Source organism: Rhinatrema bivittatum, chromosome 6 (assembly GCF_901001135.1).
Source record: "Rhinatrema bivittatum chromosome 6, aRhiBiv1.1, whole genome shotgun sequence".
NCBI lineage: Eukaryota > Metazoa > Chordata > Amphibia > Gymnophiona > Rhinatrematidae > Rhinatrema > Rhinatrema bivittatum.
The window spans coordinates 266018293-266041783 of record NC_042620.1 but is presented as its reverse complement, the minus strand read 5'-3'; the positions used below and the strand labels follow the sequence as shown (position 1 = coordinate 266041783).

At 43.8% G+C, this 23491-nt stretch overlaps 1 protein-coding gene across 2 annotated transcripts in view; it reads right to left on the bottom strand.

Moving 5' to 3' along the window:
* Positions 1 to 23491, bottom strand: part of LOC115094260 (rho GTPase-activating protein 6-like) — a 340951-nt gene that overhangs the window by 71103 nt on the left and 246357 nt on the right. For both annotated transcript variants that reach the window (XM_029607121.1, XM_029607122.1), the window contains exon 9: positions 2935 to 3090. In XM_029607121.1, the coding sequence (XP_029462981.1) occupies positions 2935 to 3090 (156 nt within the window). The remainder of the gene's footprint in view (positions 1 to 2934; positions 3091 to 23491) is intronic.

The window sequence follows — 23491 nt, the reverse complement described above, 5'->3', positions numbered from 1 at the left end:
TTTAGGTAGGAGATTTCTATGTCATAGTCCCTCTGGACCTCTGGGTAATTTTGTAGGAAATATCACTAACAAAAATTTCAGAGGATTTAAACTTCTAATTTACAGAACTATGACTGGGGAAGAGATGTATGAGAGAAATGTGCTAGAAGACAGTACTGGGAGGCAGACAGGTTTTTCACCCCGACGAGCAGGGGCATTCAGACACCTTGCGCGTGCCGAACCCTAGGGGTGCCCCGAGGTTTACCCCATTCCCCCTGAGGCGCGCGATCCCCGGGCCCAGCGTCAGTGGAGAGGCCCCTGGCCACGCCCATGCCCCGCCCCCGGACCACCCCACCCACGCCCCACCCATTATTTCAAGCCCCGGGACTTAAGGCTGCAACTTCTTATCTTCCGGTGAGTTAGCAAGGATTGGTATAGCTCTGGTCTAAGCTGATTTGCTGCTTCCTGCTGCCGCAGGAAGCTCTCTCCACCCTTCTGGGTAATTCTACTCTAACCTGGGTACCCGCTCCTCGGGGGCCCTTCTACTTTCTTTCAGGTGCCTATACTGGGATACCAGGTACTCGCTCCTCGAGGGCCTGCTCTCCCTAACCTGGTGCCTGCCACTCTACAACTTCTGCCTGTCAGGAATTCCAAAGATACAGCTTCTGCTTTAGTGAGTACTAACATACCAGTCTATCTCATCTACAGCTTCAGCGCTCTACATCCGGGACCTGTTCCTGTTCACCGCGCTGTCTCCACCAACTCTAGAGTGAGACGGGTCCTCTCTGCTGAGGATCCCTGGACTACTACTGCTGGAGCTACCTTCCACTGCTGTCCGCTTCCCGGGCAGTGCCATCGTGCTGTACATTAAAACTACTTCTCTGTGTTTGCGTGCAAAGAGTCTAGCCTGGTACTGCAGTTCCTCACGGGGCTGCTCCCTGTGGGAGTGGCCATCGCTGCAGTACCCAAGAATCCACTCCAACACCTCAAAACCATAACAGTTAAGGATTTAAAAACCTCCAAATCTCTATACTTGGGAACTTTTGATTTTCAGTCATTCTGAGATTGTCATGGATTACTGGGAAGTGTAGGGAGGTGAGGGTGATGCACAAACTTTCTTATCTCATATACATACAGGTATACGTTTATTCTTTCAAACACACACTCCCTCTCTCTTAATGGATGCACTGAGACACAGACTTGCTCTATCACCCTACCCCTAATGCTCTCTCTGTCCTTCTGTCAAACACACCCTTACACAGGCTCCATCTCTCTGGCACACACACATACATCCTCAGAGAGGCTCCATCTCTTTCTGGCACACACGCAGTCACACCGGTTCCGTCTCTCTTTTGCACACTCACTCACCCCTGCACACACTCCCTCACATGGGCTCCCTCTCACACACAAACACACACCCTCACAAAATCCCTTGCTCACATACCCTCATTCTGGCACAAAGGCTCTAAATCACACACACACACACTCCTGTCACTGTGTCTATTATTCTGCGCACACACGCACACACACACACACAGTCACAGGCCGCATCGAAGTCATTATCTGCTTACTGCTCCTTGGCTACAGCCCACCGGCGCTTTCCTCGTCTTCAGCCGTAAGCGGGATAGGCTCTGCTCACTGCCCACTGAGGCCTCCTTTCACTTCGTGACAGTTGGCTTGCGGGACACCCGGGGGCCTCCTCCCTCTTCAGCCCCTAACGGGTTGGGCTCCGTTCACGACCCACTGGAGCTTCCCTCATCTCTAGCTGTGAACAGGATGGGCTTTGTTTGCGGCGCACCTGGCACCTCCTTCATCTTCAGCCGTGAAAGGGATGGGCTCCGTTTGCGGATGCCAGGCAGCTTAAAATCGTGTTCGCCGCGCAGGCTTCTCTCCTCTCTCTTTTGCAGCTGCACCAGCCACCAAAACCAGGTAAGCAGGCAGCCGAATGGGGCGACGCAGCCACCGCTGATTGGTAAGTAGTCAGGGATAGACGACCCTTTGCTTGACCGGGTTTTACAATGTCCGGTTACCATTTGTAACCAGACGCTGTACAACGGGCTGCAAAACCAGGCTGACCAGTCCAAAACCAGGCAGTTGGTCACCTTAGAAGGGGCAGATGGCCAATGTGTGGGTGGCTATTAACAAAGAGAGAGAGGTGAAAACTCTGTTCACCCCAGCAAACAGATGTTTTTTTTTTTATTTTGGTTACTGTGTATTAATATTTATGTTGCCTGACTTGTAAGAAACCAGCAGGAAGCTGCAAACTATAAATAAAAAAAAGACTATATGGCTGTATACAATAATAATGTGAACAAGTGACCCCTTTTCAGGTGGCCTAGTTTTGGAGCCATGTTATATTAAAAAATAAATCACGACTGTCTACATCACATCTTACTGGAGGGTTCAGTGTGCACAGGGGGGGGGTCTAACAGGTGGTGTTCATGACAACCATTTCCATTAATATCTCTGCTGTATTTCAGCACAGTAATACCTCACCATAGTTCTTAACATCCTGTCTATGTCTTGGCACTGTAATACATCCCCATATCCATCCATTTACCTTCTTTATTGAATTATTAATACCCTTTCTGGATAGCCGCACTATAGGACATCGCTGTGTCCATTCATACATCTTCTGTATCTCATTACTGTAGTACATCATGACACCCATCCATATCTAATAATTCCCTCTGGTGAATCAATGTTTCCTTAACATCCAAAGGGGTTGCAGAAAGAGCTGTGCTAGGTACAAAATATACAGTTTAATTACTCTACAACTAAAATAATTCTCTCTTGCCACATTACCCATGGGAATACTTGTGATTTTAACAATAACTGTTTGTCAATCCCCTCCCTCACTAGTTCCTTCAGATTATGCTGGCTCTGTCCCCCAGGGCCCAGCACTGCCAGGAAATGGGAAACTGAGAGACAGCCCGTTCTGCCTGGCTTCCTTACCATGAAAAGTGCCTGGCAGTTCTCCAGTAAGGTCTGCACTACACTGATGATGGCTCCGCTGTCCTCCATGCCTGTGATGCTCTCCTTCTCCCGCTGCAGCAGATTTGGACCGAACACCATGGCTAGGTTAGAGGCTGTCATTTTGTTTCCTAGGACCTGTGGTGCAGGAAGACAAAAGCAACCAGTTAGAAAACCCAGCAGTAATTTCAAAGCAAGGCCTCCCACGTGACACGGGAGATTCTCCATACTGTGTGTCCCACTGGGGAGAGCGCACTGTACTGTATCGGCCTGACAGTCTTTACGCTGGGATTTTAAGTACAATGGCTTTGCTAGTATATTCAGCCTAGAGCAGGGGTGGCAAACTCCAGTCCTCAAATGCCACACACAGGCCAGGTTTTCAGGATATCCACAATGAATATGCATGAGATAGATTTTCAAACAATGGAGGCAGTGCATGCAAATCTGTCTTCTGCATGTTCATTGTGGATATCCTGAAAACTTGGCTTGTGTGTGGCACTCGAGGACTGGAGTTCACCATGCCTGGCCTAGAGAGTGCTGTCAGCATAGCCTTCACACAACAGAGAAACCTAAAGACTCAAGTCTAAAACAGTTTCTGCCACTTCCTTATTTTGTAACTTTCCAAGCTTAAGCTTTCCCTGCTGTTTCCCCAGCATTGTACCTTCTAGGAGTAACTTCTCTCTACCATTTCCTCAATGTGTGATCTTCCTGGAGTTCACTTTTCTCTTATATTTTTTCTGTTTGGATGTAGCTCACACCTTTCAGTAGTAGCTCAAGGTGAGTTATTTTTAGATAAATATGCCCCTGTCTCCAGAGGATTTATAATCTACCTGAAGCAATAGAGGGTGAAGAGACCTGCACACGATCAGAAGAAGCATCAACATGATCCGAACCCTGCCTTCTCTAGTTCTCAGCCTCCTGTACTAACCACTGGGCTACCCTTGTGATTAAAAGAGCCTTCAACTTGGCTGGCTCAAACACTGATTGCTGAAATGCTTCCCGGGAGTACAATTCTGAAGCACAGTGCTGTGACATTCTCTGAAGCTAAAAAAAAAACCCAGCAAATAACAAAACGTTCCTTTCTCAGGGTTCCAGGCTCCTTCCCAGATGCTGTGCAGCCTGCTGCCCTCAGGCCATGGTCAGAGTTTGAAGGGGAGAGTGATGGTACCCACCCTTCCCCCCTAAATATTCTGGGTGCTGGTGCTGAATTGGCATCCCTTTCTCCCACCAATTTGATTTCCCCTACCCCTTGTACCTCCCTCTACTCCCACCAATAAGCAGACAAAGTTACAGCTCAGGCCCCCTGGGGAACCTAACAAAGAGCCACTGCAGGGCAATGTGGAGTCCCAGTGTGCTCAGGGGGGGCAAATCTGAATAAGCCGCCCAGCAGAAAAGTACACAGGTACCTGTACCTGTGTAACTTCAGGAGGATTTTCAAACAGAAACTACTATGTAAAGGATGGCATGGAGTCAAGCAAGGCAAAAAAAAAAAAAAAATCCTGCAGGAAACAAAATGTGCTGTAGAATCCTCACAGATGGAAATTCGATGTGTGATGGGAAAGAGCATAGCAGTGCTTGTGTACTACTATCCACCTGGCCAAAAGAAAGAAACAGACTGAAATACTAACAGACATTAGAAAGGAAACCAAATTTGGCAACACAATAATGGAAGATTTCACTTACTCCAGTACTGATTAGGTCAATGTCTCATCGGGACATGCTTGAGAGGTTCTTATGTGTCTATGACTGTTCCATGGTGCAACTGGTCCTAGAGCTAATGAGAGGGGTAGCCAGGGGCAGCAGAACGCCTTTATGGTTGGGGGCGGGGCCAAGCAAATCAACCAAGCTCTGCCCCCAACTTCAACCTCAGCTCTGCCTCAGCTTCCATTGCCAATTTCTTACTTTACATGCACAGTTAGTCATTCTTGCCTACATACATTCTGCTCTGTGCAGGTTACCACAGTCCACACAGGTTACCCTTTTCTTCGTCTCCCTCATTTAGCCACTGGGAATCCTCTGTGACTATCCGATGCCCTTTTTGATTTTATTACCATCCTTGTCCTCGCTACATTTTCTGGGAGTGCAGTCCATGCATCTATCACCCTTTCCGTGAAGAAATACTTCCTGACGTAGTTCCTGACTCGACCCCCCCCCCCCCCCCCCCGAAACTTCATATTATGACCCCCTTATTCTACAGTTTTCTTTCCATTGCAGAAGGTTTGATTCCTGTGCATCATTAATACCTTTCAGGTATTTAAAAGTGTATATCATATCACTCCTGTCTCTCCTCTCCTCCAGGGTATACATATTTAGGTCATTCAGTTTTATCTCATAATTCTTTTGATGCTGACCATCCACTATTTTGGTCACCTGTCTGTGGACTGCTTCCATCCTGTCTCTATCCTTTTTGAAATATGGTCTCCAGAACTGAACAAAGTACTCCTGATGAAGCCTCACCAATGACCTGTACAGGGAAATTATCACGGCCTTTTTCCTGCTGGTTATGCTTCTCTCTATGCAGCCCAGCATTCCTCTGGCCTTAGCGACTGCCTTGTCTCATTGCTTCTCCACCTTCAGATCTTCACACACTATCACTCTGAGATCTCTCTCCCAGTTCGTGCACATCAGACTTTCACCCCGCATCACATATAGCTCCTTTGGATTTCTGTATTTCTTGCATGACCTGCATTCCTTGCCATTGGATCCCAGCTGCCAAACCTTGAACCCCTCCTCAGATTTTCTTAGATTGCTTTTCATACTCTCTACTCCTTCAGGTTTGTCCACTCTATTGCAGATCTTAGTGCCATTTGCAAAAAGGCAAACTTTTCCAGTCCTTCCGCATTATCACTCACAAAGATATTGAACAGAACTGATTCCTGAGGCAATCCACTTATCACTCTTCCCTCCTCAGAGTAGATTCCATTGACAACTACTCACTATCGACTGTCAGTTAACCAATTTTAGATCCATTCCAGCACATTGGACCCATTCCCAGGCTTTTCAATTTGTTCATGAGCCTCCTATGCGGGACAATATCAAAAGCTTTGATGAAATTGAGAAGTGCTCTTCCTTGATCAAATTCTTTAGTCACCTAATCAAAAACGTCAATCAGATTTGTCTGATATGATCTTCCTCTGGTAAAAACACGTTGTCTCTTGGATCATGCAACCCATTGCATTGCAGATAGTTCACTATATTCTTTCCTTTAGAAACATCTCCATTAGATTTCCTACCACTGAGGTAAGGCTACTTGGTCTATTTTTTCCAGGCCCTCCTCTGTTTGGTGCTATCTAGAAGGAAAAAGTATAAGGGAGTGGAGAAACAATTTACAAGGAGGAGTGTATCAAGGATGCCTCAGAAGTGCATGAACACTGTTGAGGAACAAGAGATATTGGACCCACGGAAAGGAGGTACTCTGTTGGCCCATGATGTGAGTACTGGTCTCATTCTGATGTAGTTCCTCTCTCATTCTGAGGCGTTGTTGATGTGTTTTATGGAATCTGAGGTATCCTAAGGATCATGGGGTAGAATATTGTGGAATCGAGGTTTTGTGCAGCATAATAGGAATTTGAGCAATATATTTCTAATGGAGTGGGAGGAAGAACTAATGTAGAGCTTTGTAAAAGACTGGAAGTATTCTTTGAAGTTTGGGTATAATTGCTGGATCATTGTTTATTTGATTCGTGGAAAGTTATACTTCGGCTTTGAAAACCTGTGAACTCTGATTAATATAGTTTCCTTTGCTATCTTGTATATACAGTAGTTGCTATGTTGGTTTCCCCAGAAAAAAAGTTGAATGTTTTGGAATATTCATTGGTGTGGGCCTGATCTGAGTACATAGGATTTCCAAAACAAGCTAGCATGAGAAAAAGGGATAGGGTTCACAGAGGGAAGTCGCTGGGGTCATTTTCCCTGTTCCAGTCAAGGAAAGTACTAACCCATCCGCCTCTGGGCCTGGAACGTTTACACCATCTGCTTGACCCACATTGCTGAACCCTAAACCAGAGATACTGGCATTTAAAATTAGCAAGTTACAGTCCTATCTCCTCATTACTGATTTTAGCCAAAACCATGGAGAAAGCGGTGCTAAAACAATTTGGTGATATCTTGAAGACAATAACCTTCAATACCCAAATCAATTTGGGTTTAGAAAAAATCAAAGCACGGAAACTTTACTTCTATCAGTCTCCGATTGTCTGGTGAGGGTTAGACAGTGGGTATAGCTATCTCCTGCTGCTGGATATTTCAGCAGCATTCAATACAATTGATCATTCTATTCTTACAAAAAAGACTACTGGAAATCAGTATCTCTGGTCAAGACCTTAACTGGATAAATTAATTTATACACAACAGATCACATCAAATTCGGATTGAAAATGAAACCTCAACATGGAGACCTTTAAAAGCTGGTGTCCCACAAGGCTCCATGGTATCCGCAACATTTTTTAACATCTATCTAATTCCACTTTGCAAATTAGTAGCAGGTCTAAGTTTTAATGACCAGATATATGTGGATGATGTCCAATTTTTCATTCCAATTGAAAACTCACTAACACATACACTTACAGCTGATTTTTCTATAATAAACTAACACTGAATATTGAAAAACTGAAATAGTTTACATTACTTGGAAATCACCTTTTTAAATTAGGCTCACATGAAATTCCTGTTAATCACTTTTTCATGTAATCTTGGTGTCCTCCTGGATAGCAACTTATCAATGCAACCCTATATACGAGCAGTTATCAAAACAGGTTAACACAAGCTTCGGATGCCTATTATTACATTTTGAGGACTTCAGAATGGTATTACAAACACTGATATTCTCAAATTATAGACTACTGTAACTCCTTTTTCCTAGGCCTCCTGGCCAGCACCTTAAGACCGGCACAGGTATTGACTGGCAAAAGAAAATACAATCATATTACACCCATCCTCTCTTCTTTACATTGGCTCTTTATTTAATACCATGTTCAATTTAAAATCTTAACCTTGATTCACAAATTTCTGATAAAGCCAGATACTGATAAATCCAGATCTTCTTAGTGTTTGGGTAATTGCCAGGTTCTTGTGGCCTAGTTTGGCCTCTGTTGGAAACAGGATGCTGGGCTTGATGGACCCTTGGTCTGACCCAGCATGGCAATTTCTTATGTTCTTATGTCTGGTTCAGAGCATCTCTCCACATGTATGTACCTCAAAGGAACCTAAGATCTGCCAACAAAGGACTGCTTGAATTCCTTTGTATTCACTGTGCCCATTTAGGGGAGGCAAGGGATAAGGTTATATCAATAGCCGGCCTGTGACTATGGAACTCTATGCCAGAGCCACAGAGAGTGATGTCAGACTTTAAAATATTCAAAATTCTCACTGAAGACAGCATTTAGTATCAAATGATCCTCCTTTCATCAGGTCCAGAATACCCATGTTGTACTGCTTTTATGTTTTATTTTGTTAATACTGTATTATGAATGTCTTAATTGTAAACCACCCTCATCTCCTTTGTCTGAAAGGGTGGTATACAAATAATTGTAAATAATAAATAATTTGGCCCACAAAGTGTCAGACACTTATTATTTTATATGCCCCATCCAGGGGGTTACATAGGAGTCCTCTTTGCACCAGAAATCTTGATCCAGTTTCATACTTCCTTTCATTTGTCCCTTCTTCCTGTCTTCCATTTCCTCTCTCTTTGTCCTCTGGTACTTTTTTGGATATCAAACATGATTTCTTGGGCAACACTGTCTCCCTTGAATCATCCCTTCCCTTTAGCTCCTGCAACCCTGCTCCCATTTATATATATATATATATATATATATATATATATATTAGAGATGTGAATCGTGTGCCCGATCGTCTTAACGATCAGGTTCGGATGGTGGGAGGGAAAAATCGGATCATTAGAGATTGTGAATTGGAATCGTTCCGATTCCAATTCACATTGTAAATTTTTTAGTGAGGCCTGAGCAGATAAACAAAACCCCACCGAACCCCCCCCCCAAAAAAAATGTTAAATTACCTGGTGGTCCAGTGATTGGGGGGGGGGGGTGTCCCCGGCGCGATCTCCCGCTCTCGGGCCATCGGCGCCATTTTGGCTATCACTGATAAAAAGGCGCCGATGGCCCGAAAAAAAAAACCCACCCCGACCCTTTTCAAATTACCCCTTTGCTTCTCCCACCCTCCCAACCCCCCCAAAAACCTTTCACATGTACCTGGTGGTCTAGCGGGGGGTCCGGGAGCAATGCCTTCAATCGTGCAGGTGCCGGTGCTGGAGGTTTCAAAATGGCGCCGATCGCCTTTGCCCTTAACTTGTCACAGGGAGCGACCGTCGCTCCCTGTGACAAGATAAGGGCAAAGGCGATCGACTGCCAGTATGGCGCCGATCGCCTTTGCCCTTACCTTGTCACAGGGAGCGACGGGAGCCAGCGGGCACGCGTGACGTCACACCTTGAGCGCCGAAATCGAACGGGTCTCACAAGCGCACCGAAATCGCACGGGTCGCACAGGCGCGCATTCATTCACTGCCGGAGGGGGCTGCCGGAGGCCGCTTTCGCCGCCGGATCCCTCCGCCTGGATGAATGCACGCCCACCCGCCCGCCGGCTCCCGGATAAACGCACGCCCACCCTCCCGCCGCCGCCTGGATCGAACGCACGCCCACCCGCCCGACGGCTCCCGCCGCCGCCTGGATGAACGGACGCCCGCCGGCTCCCGCCGCCGCCTCGATGACCGCACGCCCGCCCGCCCGTGTGTAGATGGGGGAATCGGAAAGTGACAAGGTATTTATATATATATATATAACAACTTTAGCATTTTATGAGAACTGTAATTTTTTTTGCAAGCCGCTGTCAGCTCCCATACGGAACATGCGGGATGAAATAATTTTTTTAAGCAAATAACTAATGCAATCGGAGTTCCGTGCAGCATCGTTCATGCAAAAAGAAGGGCTGAATGCAGTTTGAAAGCGGGTTAGTATATATGGAGGTCGTCCATGGTGCAGGACTAACACCAGGTAGAGGGTAGGCGGTAAACTAACAGGCTAAGGACACGGCAAAATAGCGGGTTACAAAGGAGATAATCGGAGCGCGCGTCACAGTATCAGGAGGGAATAGCTAATTCCTTCACTAAATAGCTAATTCGTTCATTTACATATGATATACATGCTGGGTGCGGAAAGGGTTATGCTTTGGTTTCAAGAAGCGCTAAGGACGCGTGAAACTGGAGACTGTATCGCAAGATCGCTTTACGCGTCCCAATTGTGCGCCCACAGCGAGTTGCAGACGAAGAATCTCCAACCGCACTTTACAGTATAGACCTGTTTGCTGGGTTCCTGAAGTGATGCACATGAATGGCCTTGTGAGAGTACTCACATAGAAAATGTTGCTGCGGCTGTGTAAAAGAGTGTTTTTATTAGAATGCATGAGTATGTGTGAGATATGCATGTTGGTAGGTATACGAGGGATGTGATTCCTTTTTGGTGGGTCCTTAGATGTCTGCAGCAAAAATGGGATTTAGTATAGTTTGGTGGCTAGAAGCTGCCTGAGAGTATTTGCGTAGACTTAATTTTTACATAGGGGAGATGTTACAGGATATTTTCAGTGAGTGCTGGAGTTAGCTGGGGTCCTTCAAAGTGCTTTTCCCCTGACCCAATTTGATTCGTGATGAATTGTTATTGTTGGCTTCTCCTTTCTGGGGGGAATTTTAGGCTAGCTGTTTGTTTTATTTATTTTTTTTATGTACAGGAGATACATTATACATTAGTAACTATAAATCTTATTCGGAATCTCCACTGTCTAATTTCAACACTAAATTATAAGAGGAAATCTGCTACAATCTATTTTCACCATTACTTTCTTATCATTTTCTTTCCTCACAATTTTCCATCTAGGCCTATGACTGTTCTCAGTCTGAATGTTCATGGCTTAAATCACCCCATCAAAAGGAAAACAAAATCCTGGTCTATATTAAAAAATGTGGAGCTGATGTAGCATTTTTACAAGATACGCATCTGGATGTAAGAGAATCAGCAAAGCTTGTACAGGACTTGCTTGGGAATTGTGTGTATTCAATGGTGTTTGAGAAATGGTGTGGCAATTTTATTTAAGAAATCATTAGCAGTCCAAATCCAACTTGAGGGGTAGATGGGTATTAACATTAATCTCTGTAGCTGGGCAGTGTCTTTTATTCTTAAATATTTATACTCCAAATGAGGATTCCCCTGAATTCTTTAAAGATATAGCGCAGCTCCTCTTAGGTTACGGAGACATTCCTATTATTTTTGGTGGCGACTTTTTTTTTTTATTTTATTTTTATTAAGTTTTCAATATTATAACACAAACAACTTTGTACCAGCAAGGGAGAGGTTACATCAAACTAGAACTGTACATCCCATCAAATATACAAGGAAACAAAAAAGAAATATAAATTCTCCCATGTAATAAGTAATGGAGAGATGGAGGATCCCTAGCATGTAATTAGAGCGATGTAATATAAATGTAATTCCAAAAAAAGAAAAAGCAGGAGTACTCCAAGCCATAAATCAAACGCTCCCCATATTAAGTGTTATCAGGTGTGAGCATTTATAAAAGATCTCAACTGCAACGGTTCAAAAAAAAAACATATTTTGCATTTTGATATTTCACAATACATTTGCACAGATAACGTAAAATAAATTGAATTCCACATGTCAGCGCTTCTGCTCTCATAGAAAGAAACTTCTTCCTATGTTCCTGTGTGGCCCTGGTCACATCAGGTTATATCCACAACTTTTGACCGTGAAATAAGGATTCCTTGTTTCTAAGAAAATACCTAAGAACAAGATTTCAATTGTGTTCAAATGCAAAGCAAATAAAGTCCCCCTTTGTTGTATCTCAGTTTCTTGCGTAAGTTCCAATAATTCTGTAATATTCAGAGAGCATTGATCTTGATATTCCAACCTAGATATTTCTAAAGCTTTCTGTGGCATATAATTGACTTTTGTAATTATTGGCATTGCTTCTGTTGATATCTTTAAATTATTTGTTAAGTAAATTTTGAAGAAATCCACTAAAGGCAACTTCGTTATCACAGGAAAATTTATAGCCCTTAAATTCAGAGATCTTAAAGTATTCTCAATATTTTCAAATTTCTTAACAGAAATAGCCTCTGATTGTACTAAGTTATGCTGTATTTTCACTATAGATGCAACTCTTTTATCCATTGCTTCTAGCTTTTCTTCACATTGACGAACTTTCTTCTCCTTATCTATTCCCCGATTATTAGTCTCTATGAAAACTTGAGCCAAAGATGTAATTGCAGATTCAATAGAAACTAACACATTCCAGACAGAGTCTAGTATTACTGTTGCAGGTTTAATCAAAGTGAAAACAGTACCAGTTGTTGTCAATGCGTTACCACCTTCACTCAATATCTTCTTCAAGACCCGTATAGAATCTGGTGCTGTTGAAGGTAAATTATCCAAAGCACGTTTAACACTGCCTTCCATTTTGTGACTGGTTTGTCTGTCTCCAGCTATCTCGATGGAGCCAGATATAATCCCTGGGATCTCCTCCTCCTTCCCCGGTTTTGTCAAATCTCCCTTTTTTTCCACCGGGGACCCTGAAGATAACAAACATTCCACTGGGGTCCTGGGGCTGAGCGATGTTCCTTGGCCATCGAGGGCGGTGTCCACTCTATGTCAACCCCCATTGCGGCCCTTGCTCTCGGGTCTTTCGGCATGGAGGAGAAGAAGTTGTTTATCTTCCTGTGATTTTGATATTTAGAACACTTTCCACTATTTTTCCTGGCACTGAAGTCTGTAGTTTCCGGATCATTAAAATCATCCATTGTACCTGAAGACTGGAGGATAGCTAATGTAACCCCAATATTTAAAAAGGCTCCAGGGGCGATCCGGGAAACTACTGACCAGTTAGCCTGACTTCAGTGCCAGGAAAAATAGTGGAAAGTGTTCTAAAGATCAAAATCACAGAACATATAGAAAGACATGGTTTAATGGAACAAAGTCAGCATGGCCTTACCCAGGGCAAGTCTTGCCTCACAAATCTGCTTCACTTTTTTGAAGGAGTTAATAAACATGTAGATAAAGGTGAACCAGTAGATATTTGGATTTTCAGAAGGCATTTGACAAAATTCCTTATGAGAGGCTTCTAGGAAAAGTAAAAAGTCATGGGATAAGTGGCGATGTCCTTTCGTGGATTACAAACTGGCTAAAAGACAGGAAACAGAGAGTAGGATTAAATGGACAATTTTCTCAATGGAAGGGAGTGGGCAGTGGAGTGCCTCAGGGATCTGTACTGGGACCCGTGCTTTTCAATATATTTATAAATGATCTGGAAAGGAATATGATGAGTGAGGTAATCAAATTTGCAGATGATACAAAATTATTCAGAGTAGTTAATTCACAAGCGGATTGTGATAAATTGCAGGAAGACCTTGTGAGACTGGAAAATTGGGCATCCAAATGGCAGATAAAATTTAATGTGGACAAGTGCAAGGTGATGCATATAGGGAAAAATAACCCATGCTATAGTTACACAATGTTAGGTTCCATATTAGGAGCTACCACCCAAGAAAGAGATCTAGGTGTCATAGTGGATAACACATTGAAATTGTCAGTTCAGTGTGCTGCGGCAGTCAAAAAAGCAAATAGAATGTTGGGAATTATTAGAAAGGGCATGGTGAATAAAATGGAAAATGTCATAATGCCTCTGTATTGCTCCATGGTGAGACCGCACCTTGAATACTGTGTACAATTCTGGTCACCGAATCTCAAAAAAGATATAGTTTCGATGGAGAAGGTACAGAGAAGGGCGACCAAAATGATAAAGGGGATGGAACAGCTCCCCTATGAGGAAAGACTAGAGGTTAGGACTCTTCAGCTTGGAGAAGAGACGGCTGAGGAGGGATATGATAGAGGTCTTTAAAATCAGGAAAGGTCTAGAATGAGTAAATGTGAATCGGTTATTTACTCTTTCGGTTAATAGAAGGACTAGGGGGAATTCCAAGAAGTTAACATATGGCACATTTAAAACTAATCAAAGAAAGTTCTTTTTCACTCAACGTGTTGTGATCCCTCCTGTGCTGCGCCACAGGAGGCATCTTACCTTTTTCTCTGGAGGCCGCTCCAAAGCCAGGGCCTCGCCTGCGTACTATCCAGGATTTGCTCCAGGGCCTGAGAGGCCTCGATGTTCTTGGGGCCTGCCTGTGGCTTGCTTGGCTTTGCTTGGACTTCCTGGTTCGGGCCACGCCCTCTCCCTAGGGGCCAGCCCGCAGCACTCCTCCTCAGTTATAGGGCCAGTGAGGGGCGGTCCAGGTCTACTCCTCCCAGGGAGTTGCCTGCATACAGCAGTATAAAAGGACTTTCACTTCAGTTCCTGTTGGCCTTCGGATTGAGTCTCACAGTTGTCTGTGCTTCTTCATCGATCCAGGTCCTCCGTGGTCTTCGCTTGTCTTGATGGCTCCCTGTCCTGCATCTCTGCTTGTTTCCTTGATGTTGGTTCCAGATGTTCCTTGAGGTTTGTTCCTGTTCCAGTTCCTGATGTTCCAGCTTGCTTCAGACTGCCAGGAGTGCAGTATCCCACTTCAGACTGCCAGGAGTGCAGTACCCACCTCTTCCCTGCGCTTGTCCTGTTCTCAGCGTGGTCCGCGACCAGCCTCCTCGGGCTGTGTAGGGCGCGCAATGGGACAGGGTGGTCCACGACCAGCCCATTGGGTCCGCCCGTGTTGGTGGGCTGAGTAGGGCGCCCTGAGAGACAGTGCCAATGTCTTCCTTCCCAGGACTCGTCTGTGATGTCTTCGCTTCAGCCCTCGTCCGTGATGTCTTCGCTTCAGCCCTCATCTGTGATGTCTTCTGTGTTCTAAAGACTGTCTGCCCTCATCCTCTGTCCGGCCTGCCGTCCAATGCCGTTACCCAGCGGCAGGTCCGAAAGGGCTTGGAACAGTCGGAAGACCGTTCATCAATCAACATTGCGTTGTTGGTTGTCTTGGGCGTGCAGGTCCGGCTGAGGGTCAGACCCTGTTCTCTATTCCTGCTTCAGTTCCTGCCTGGTTCTCCATGCCTGCACCAGCTCACCTCCCACAGTGTGGCTTGGGGCTCCTCCCTGAGTTCCGCCATGGCCCAAGGGCTCACCCCATTTGCTTTAGAGGCGACCGCGCTCCTCGCGCTCGTAACAGAATCCGAGGGCCCCAAGCCCTCGGTTCGTAACAGCAGCCGGAGGACACGCTCTTAACACAACGTACAATTAAACTCTGGAATTTGTTTCCAGAGGATGTGGTTAGTGCAGTTAGTGTAGCTGGGTTTAAAAAAGGATTGGATAAATTCTTAGAGGAGAAGTCCATTACCTGCTATTAATTAAGTTGACTTAGAAAATAGACACTGCTATTACTAGCATCAGTAGCATGGCATAGACTTAGTTTTTGGGAACTTGCCAGGTTCTTATGGCCTGGATTGACCACTGTTGGAAACAGGATGCTGGGCTTAATGTACCCTTGGGCTGACCCAGTATGGCATGTTCTTATGTTCTTATATTTGAATATTCCTCAGCAAGAGGCTCTGTCCATCACTGAGAATATTTGTCACAACGTATGGTTCTGATTAGAACGCCAGCAGCTTTTCTTCTTCAACTTGCACATTTTGTACTAACTGAAATATTTTTTAATTTGACGGGATTTTCTACAAGCAAATTCAAGGCACAGCAAGGGGCATCATGCTAGTCCCCGATATTGCTTGTTTGCATGTTTCTGTTTTTGAAGAACGATACAACTATTCTTCTGTATTTTGGACTCATGTCTATACGTGGTTACATTATATAGATGACACGTTTTTGATCTGGGGAGTCATGCAAGAAGACTTCTTTCTTTTCTATTCATATTTGAATTCTTGTGATCCCAATTTGAAATTTACTTACAACATTCATCAGGATCGTGTATCTTTCTTGGATATGTGGGTACAATTTTTTGTGGGTCACTTTGTTACATCTATATTTAAGAAGCCAATGGATCTCTTGCATTTTCAAAGTTTTCACCCCATTGTTTATGTGAGAATATATCTGTGGAGCAATTTTTTCGATTAGGAAGAATTTATTCTTCAGTGGAGGATTTTAAGTTAAAAGCAATTGATAGGTGGAAACTATTTCTGAATTGGGGTTATCCTATGTCCAAGGTAAAGTGAGCCCATACTCAGGCTCAATATGTTAATTGTGAGTTACTGTTTTATCCCTCTCAATCTAGGGAACAGGATCATATAGTATATGTGTTGACTTATACTGTGCTTACTCCAAAAGTGGTGGGGGTTATCAAGAGATTTTGGTCTCTACTGCAGGAATATCCTGTTTTCACATTCAAACAAGGGCGGAACATTAGGGATTGGCTGGTGACATCTCGGTTTTCTATTTGCATGGTGCCTGTTTTTTGAGTTGGGCATCATGAATGTGGACATTGTAGGGTTTGTTCCCTATCACTTATGATTCAGCAGTTTCAATATCCTTCTTTGGGGACGAACATTTGGCTTAAATCAACCACCACTTGTGATTCTGAATTTGTGGTGTATGTAATTCTTTTCCCATGCAATCTTACTTAATGTAAGCAAGGTTAAAACTCATATCACTGAGCATTGTAGTGCTATTAGAAATAAAAGGATGGAAGTGCCTTGACTCAACATCAGGTTAAACATGATCATCTAATAGAGTCTCTATGTTTTTTTGTTATACAACAAATTATGAGAATCCAAGGAGGTGGGAAGATTGTTCTCTTTTATGATTAGAACACCATTGCATATTTAATTTAGGTTCTTTGGCTCCCCAAGGCCTTAACCACAGGATTGAATGGTCTGTCTTTTTTTTGATTCACCATATGAATAAAGTTGGTTCTGAGTAATGTCATGAGTGGGGAAATTTCATGATTGGCTGTAATATGATTTAAAATGTCTGTTTTTGAAGGGTTTTTTTGGCATTACTTTTCAAACACTGTTATGAGAGGTTGGTAAGTCCTGTTTGATTATATTATTTTTGTGTTTTGTTGAGTTTTTGTATTTAATGTCTTTATATGATTATAAAGAGAATTATGGAGGTGACCAAGGCGGGTGATAAAGCTTTGAACTGAGATACTCTTAGAAACTACAGCGTTTTTTGTGACTAAATCATTATAGCCCTTAAGATGCCATTGTTGAAACATGTTAGGTAACTTGGTCGCTAGGTAAGCTCCTCATTCTATTGGATTTTCCAGGTTGGCACATGTGTGTGCCTCCCATGGATTCAGGTATTTTTTTAAAGTGAGTGTTTTCTCATGCATCTCTGTGCATTTGAATTGGAGAACTGATCGATATCTGCAACCACATTATAGACTTTCAGTTGTCCAAGAAATGAAGTACTTTGGAAGAAGAATACAGGACACTGCTGATATATTCATTTATTGTAAACTTTTTTTAGGGGTTTGTGTGAGTGTATATGGGCCCTATCTTTTGTGTGTTTTGTTATGATTTTTTGTTATGGTCTTTGCACTTTAACCATATGGTTATTAAAAATGTTTTTGAAATTGCTGATTAAAAATGTCTTTGATAAATATTAATTTTTTTCATATATATATAGATTTTGTATTTTTATATTTTGTTTTCTTTTTTATACGTGTATCTTCTTGTTTGGGATAGTTTTTGGTATTAAATTCATTATTTGACCCATGTTAATGTATTATGGCCATTACAAAGAAAGACAGATATAATCATAGCCTCAAGTCTCCCACAGTTCCACAGCACAGTCACATAATTCTTATGTCATTATAGAATAATCAAGATATTGCAAAATATGAAAACCAACTGGCTCCCTGCCGTAGAATTCAATTTAATTGTCTGTCAGTATTATACTGAAAACAGCTGCAATCTCTCCCCTGTGGTGCAAGTAGCAATAGTGTGCTGCAGGCTGATTGGCTCTCTTGCTCATCTAATTCATATTCCCACCAGCAGAAAAGAGCCAAGCAGCATAGCTGGAGGACAGAATTCAAAGGAAGGGAGCAATAACTCAGCGAGTGCTCTGACTCTGGACACCCTGCCAATATTGCTGTTGACATCTAGTGTCCACAAGAAAGACCTGAGGGTTTTCATTGGTGGCAGTGCTGCTGGTGCTGATTCACCCAGAACAGATATGTATACTGTTTTTGCTTCTCTTTTGTTTAATATATTATATTTAATTATTTGTAAATGCATATATACAAATGCATTTTTATATATTTTTTTATTTCTTTTCCCCAGATGGCATATCCAGGCGACTCAGGCGACCTTCACCTGTTTGAAACAGCACCTGCTTTGAGATGCATCCTCAGTGCCTCTGTTTGGTTGGCAGAAGTAGCCACAGTAAAAACAGCTATCTTCTCTCTCTACCTGGAAGTGAGCACACCACCTCCGTGAGACCCCTTGCACCGTAGCACACAAACTGTGGCCAGAACCACAGGGCTGGCCTCCATATGTTTGGCATTTTATATACTTATTAATAGTAGAAATTATATTATAGCTTACCACCTTTTGCAATTTCTCCCTGCAGTATGTGTATATTTTTTGCAGAAGCTGTTTATTGCCAATGCACTGTTCTTTTTCTTTATTCATTCTATTTAAAATGTATTTAATTTATAACAATTTCATTTATCATTTTAGTTATTTACTTTTTAATGTGATAAATTCTGCTGTAGCTGAGTCCAGTTTATATACGCAGAAAGAAGACGAGAACTTTCCCTTGAAGTTATAAAAAGAATGGTCATAGTTAGGCCAATTTTCAAAAAATGCCTGCATACTTAAGGGCCTGGTTCACTAAGCATTTTCCCCATAGACACAGAATGGGAGAAAAGCCTTAGGGGTGGATTTTAAAAGCCCTGCTCGCGTAAATCCGCCTGGATTTATGCGACCAGAGCCTTGCGCGCCAGCGCGCCTATTTTCCATAGGCCTGCCGGCGCGCGCAGAGGCCCGGGACTCGCGTAAGTCCTGGGGTTTTTTGTCGGGGGTGTGTCGGGGGCGGGGCCGCTCGATGTGGCGTTTTGGGGGCGGGAAGCGGCGTTTTGGGGGCGGGCCCGGGGGCGTGGTTTCGGCCCGGGGCGGTCCGGGGGCGTGACCGCGCCCTCCGGAACCGCCCTCGGGTTGCGTCTCGGTGCGCCAGCAGCCCGCTGGCGCGCGTAGATTTACTTCTTCCTCCGGGAGGCGTAAATCCGTGGACAAAGGTGGGGGGGGGGTTAGGTAGAGGAAGGGAGGGGAAGGTGAGGGGAGAGCGAAAGAGAGTTCCCTCCGAGGCCGCTCCGATTTCGGAGCGGCCTTGGAGGGAACGGAGGCAGGCTGCGCGGCTCGGCGCACACCGGCTGCCCAAAATCGGCAGCCTTGCGCGTGCCGATCCAGGATTTTATAAGATACGCGCGGCTACGCGCGTATCTTATAAAATCCAGCGTACTTTTGTTGGCGCCTGGTGCGCCAACAAAAGTACGCGAACGCGCATTTTTTAAAAATCTACCCCTTAGTGAATCAGGCCTTTAGCCGGCCACATTTTAGGAGTGTAAGTGAAACTGATTTTCAGTCAAGTCTAACCAACTAGATTTTCAACTGCAAATCATCCTAAATCTATCCAGCTAAATCCTAGCTGGCAAGAATTAAGACGCTCAACTGTGTTGGGTATCTAAACTTAGCCGGATAGAAACACTTTTTCAGTGGATACTTTTTCCTTCGAAAATAGCATGCATAGATCTGAAAATGCAATCTAGAGGTGTACTTTTCCTCCCCCAGTCTAAACATCCCTGGGAACTCCTCCTCCTCCTAATGTTTTGTGGAACACCCAGCATAACAATATAAAAACATAAGATGTACCATGCGGGGTCAGACCAGTATCCTCTTTCTGACAATGGTCAGGCTGGGTCATTAGAAAGTATCTGGCAGAGCCCAAAAAACTAGGTAGATCCCATTCCTTGAAGCTCACTTCCAGGTGAAAACAGTGAAGTGTAGGAGTAGCCTAATGGTTAGAGCACTGGGCTATGAACCAGGGAAATCAGCATTTAAATCCCCCTTGTGATCTTGGGCAAGACATGTCATTCACTGTACATACCGGATCAGTCCAGACTCCTGGGTTTTGCTCCGCACCAGCAGATGGAGATAGAGCAAGATTTGACTGGCTCTGCCATATATACCAGGGTGCCACCCACAGTCAGCCAGTATTACTCTGTCTCCAGCAGATGGTCCGGGTGTAACACTCACAGTCTGAGCTGATTCTTTAAAGAAATAAATAATATATATAAATAAGAAGGAATAGAATTAGATTAGTGGTTTGGTTAGCTGAATTAAGTTTTTGTTTTAAAAAAAAAAAAAATAAGAGAAGTTTTTTCCAGGGAAGGAGAGTGACCGGCTGAAGGTATTAGCCTCCCAGGGGGTTGGCAGGTCCTGAGGGGACCATTCCCCCTGGTTCCATGTCTTTGATGTTCCTGGTCTCGTTCCTCATCGGAGCTCCTTCGTTGCCTTTTCCATGTTCCAGATGTCCTAATGTTCCAGATGTTCCTTGGTCCTGATGTTCAGAAACCCTGATGTTCCAGAGGTCCTGTTGTTCCGTGTCCAGAGGTTCCATTGTTCCGTTTCCTGAAGTCCTGATGTTCCTGAAGTCCTGATGTTCCAAGTCTTCCAAGTTCCGAGTCTTCCCAGCTCCTCGAGTCCTCCAAATGATCACCCTGAGGGTAAATCCTTATTGATCCAGTTTCTGTCTCCGGTCATTGGAGCCTTGTTTTGTTGGATCCCCTTCCGGAGCTTGTCCCACTCCCGCATGGTCCGCAACCAGCCTTCTCAGGTTGTGTAGGGCGCCCTGAGGGATAGTGCCCGCCTGAACCTTCCAAACACCTTGAGTCCTCATCTGAGTCTTCCAAGTTCCATGAGTCTTCGTCCGAGTCTTCCAAGTTCCTGTCTTGCCTTGTTCCTGCCCTCAGCCTCCGTCTAGCCTCATGTACTCGTCGTTCCCAAGCGGAGGGTCCAGAAGGGCTACCAAGTGGCCGGAGGGCTACTCCTGAGACCAGCATTGTGTTGCTGAGTCTCATTGGTGTGTGTAGGTCCAGTGGAAGGCTGATCCTGCCTTGTTCCTGTTCTGAAGTTCCCTGCCTTAGTTCTAGTCCTGCCTTGTTCCTGTTCCGCCCATGCTTGTATGCCCTCACCTCCCATGGTGTGCCTTGGGGCTCCTCCCTGAGTCGTGCCATGGTTCAGGGGCTCATGCTCTCTTATGTGCTAGCGACTGTACCTCCATGCTCTCAACACCAGCCATAGGCCACGCTCGCAACACTGGGCAATTATATAAACTGATAATGACAACATATTGTAAAAAAAACTACAATGTTTTAGTTATTAAAACATCAGCTGATTCTGCTCAGACTATTGATATATTACTTGTTAATCCCATCTCCATGAGGCTTACTAGGTTCATGTTAGGAACTGCCAGAGAAACTGCTACTAGAGCCTTTATCTTTTGTGGCAATGCTTTTTGTGGGTTTCCAGGATGACAGTTATTCTCATAGAATATCTTTTAACAGATGCAGCCATGAATGAAGCCCCAAATCAAGGGCCTCCCTAGATTCGCTCTGCTCAGTATCATCTAGCCAGTATGTCTAGGCCAGGCACTGACAGATATGTACAGATAAAAGTTTGGCAGGGCACATGTTAGAGAGGTGCACTGTAACAAGGCAGACCCATAGCGCCATGGCATACTCACTAAACACATATGAAGATAACAGAAAAAGAAGCATTGCTCTTACCTAGAAGTCAACCTTGGCCATACATCAAATTGCTCACAAATTTGCGAAAGGATATAGGAATTGTGTGTAGCTCCTAGGTACCTGGCAACAACCTTGAGGATGCTCATTTGTGCATTACACACCACTTGCACATTGATGGAGTGGAAGAGCTTATGGTTGCAGAATGGGATCTTTGATGGGATTGGATGAGGGGTACATGGGTGCAGTCTATAGCTCCCAGAAAATGTGGGAACTGCTCCATGGTATAGAAAACTCACTTCAAGGCATGTAATTGCTGCATCTCAGTAGGGAATCGAGTATAAGTATGAATGTAGCTGTGTACAGCTCACAGTACCTGGCACAAGCACCTAGAAGTCTGTGATATTTATTTAACCATTTTTATATACCGAGACTTTCGCAATAACTTCAAGCGAGTTTACAAAATTATTTAAAAAACAATTCATAAATAAATCCTAAAATAGTTCTTCAAAAATATAAAATTAACTAAATCAAATTAAAAGCCTAATGTACATTGCCCAATATGTGTCTTACAACCCCTATAGTTGCCATGAAATGTAGGGAGCTCAATAGTTACACCAGATCTGGTATGACAGGATTGAGGTCTGCTTTGAAGTCTTCATATAAATCCATTATGGCCTGAGAACTTAAGTGGTACCTTGATATTACCTCTTCCTCTGCAAGGCCCAGTAATGTGGTACATGGATGAAAGATTCATTCCCTAAGTGGCCTCCTGCATGATGATTGTAGATGTGGGCTCTGCGGACCCACCTGTTTCTGTTGCAGCTCTGCCTCCAGTGTAGGTTCCTTTCTAGCTAGCATTTCTCATCTCTTCCATCTTGGTACTGCTGAATAGCTGCGCTATACAGCACCTAACATTGTGGCTTCAGGAAGCATAACCAAGTAGTTAGGGCTTTTTGACTGCTGCAGCTTCTGGAAAGGCCACGGGAACTTATCCAGCTAAGAGTTGCTGAGTATCAACTTCAAAGTTAATTGTTAGAAGTTTGAAACATAGGATCTGCCACACTTATTAAGCCAGCATTAGGGTGAAGCATGGGATCAGAGTTAATGGGAATTCTCCATATTCAGTCAGAGAGAAGAGAGTGGGAAGAGAGTGGTTGTCTCTATACAGGTCCATTTCACCATCTCCATGACTAAATTAAGAACCCACCAAACAAATTTGGAAGGGATGATTCTTCCTTCCATTATTTTATGTACCCCAATCAGGGATAACAGAAATATGATATTCAATTCTGTGGATGAAAAATTCAAGAAGTATATATTTTCTGTGAATCTTTCCTCACAGCAAAAGCCTAGCATCCAGCAGATTTGTATTTGCTGCAAATTTATTTGCTTTCTCTACCTACTAGTGTCTGCCATACCCTGCTGAATAATCTGATTTGAAACAGATTTGACTCCAGCTATTTCCTTAAATTATTCCCATGTTGAGAAACGGAAAAGCTTTCTTTTCATATTTATTTAGCTCTTGAGAATCAAGGCACAGACAAAGACTTCTATAATGGTTCTCTGCTGTTAATAGAAGGTGAATACTTTTAAAAGGCTGCTTTACCTTCTCGATTACTGCCAGAATCAATTTAGAACTTTTTAAATCCTATCTCCATGGCACTTTTCTGCCAGTGAGCCATACAGAAAAGTCCATGACATTGTCATAATGATCTTCCTCTATTTTTGCTGTCCCCACCTTAATTCCCACTAACTTCTCTACATGCATTTGCTTTATCCTACCATTCATATATGCAATACAATGAGCTAGACTTTCCAAATTAAGGACCTTCAGTACCA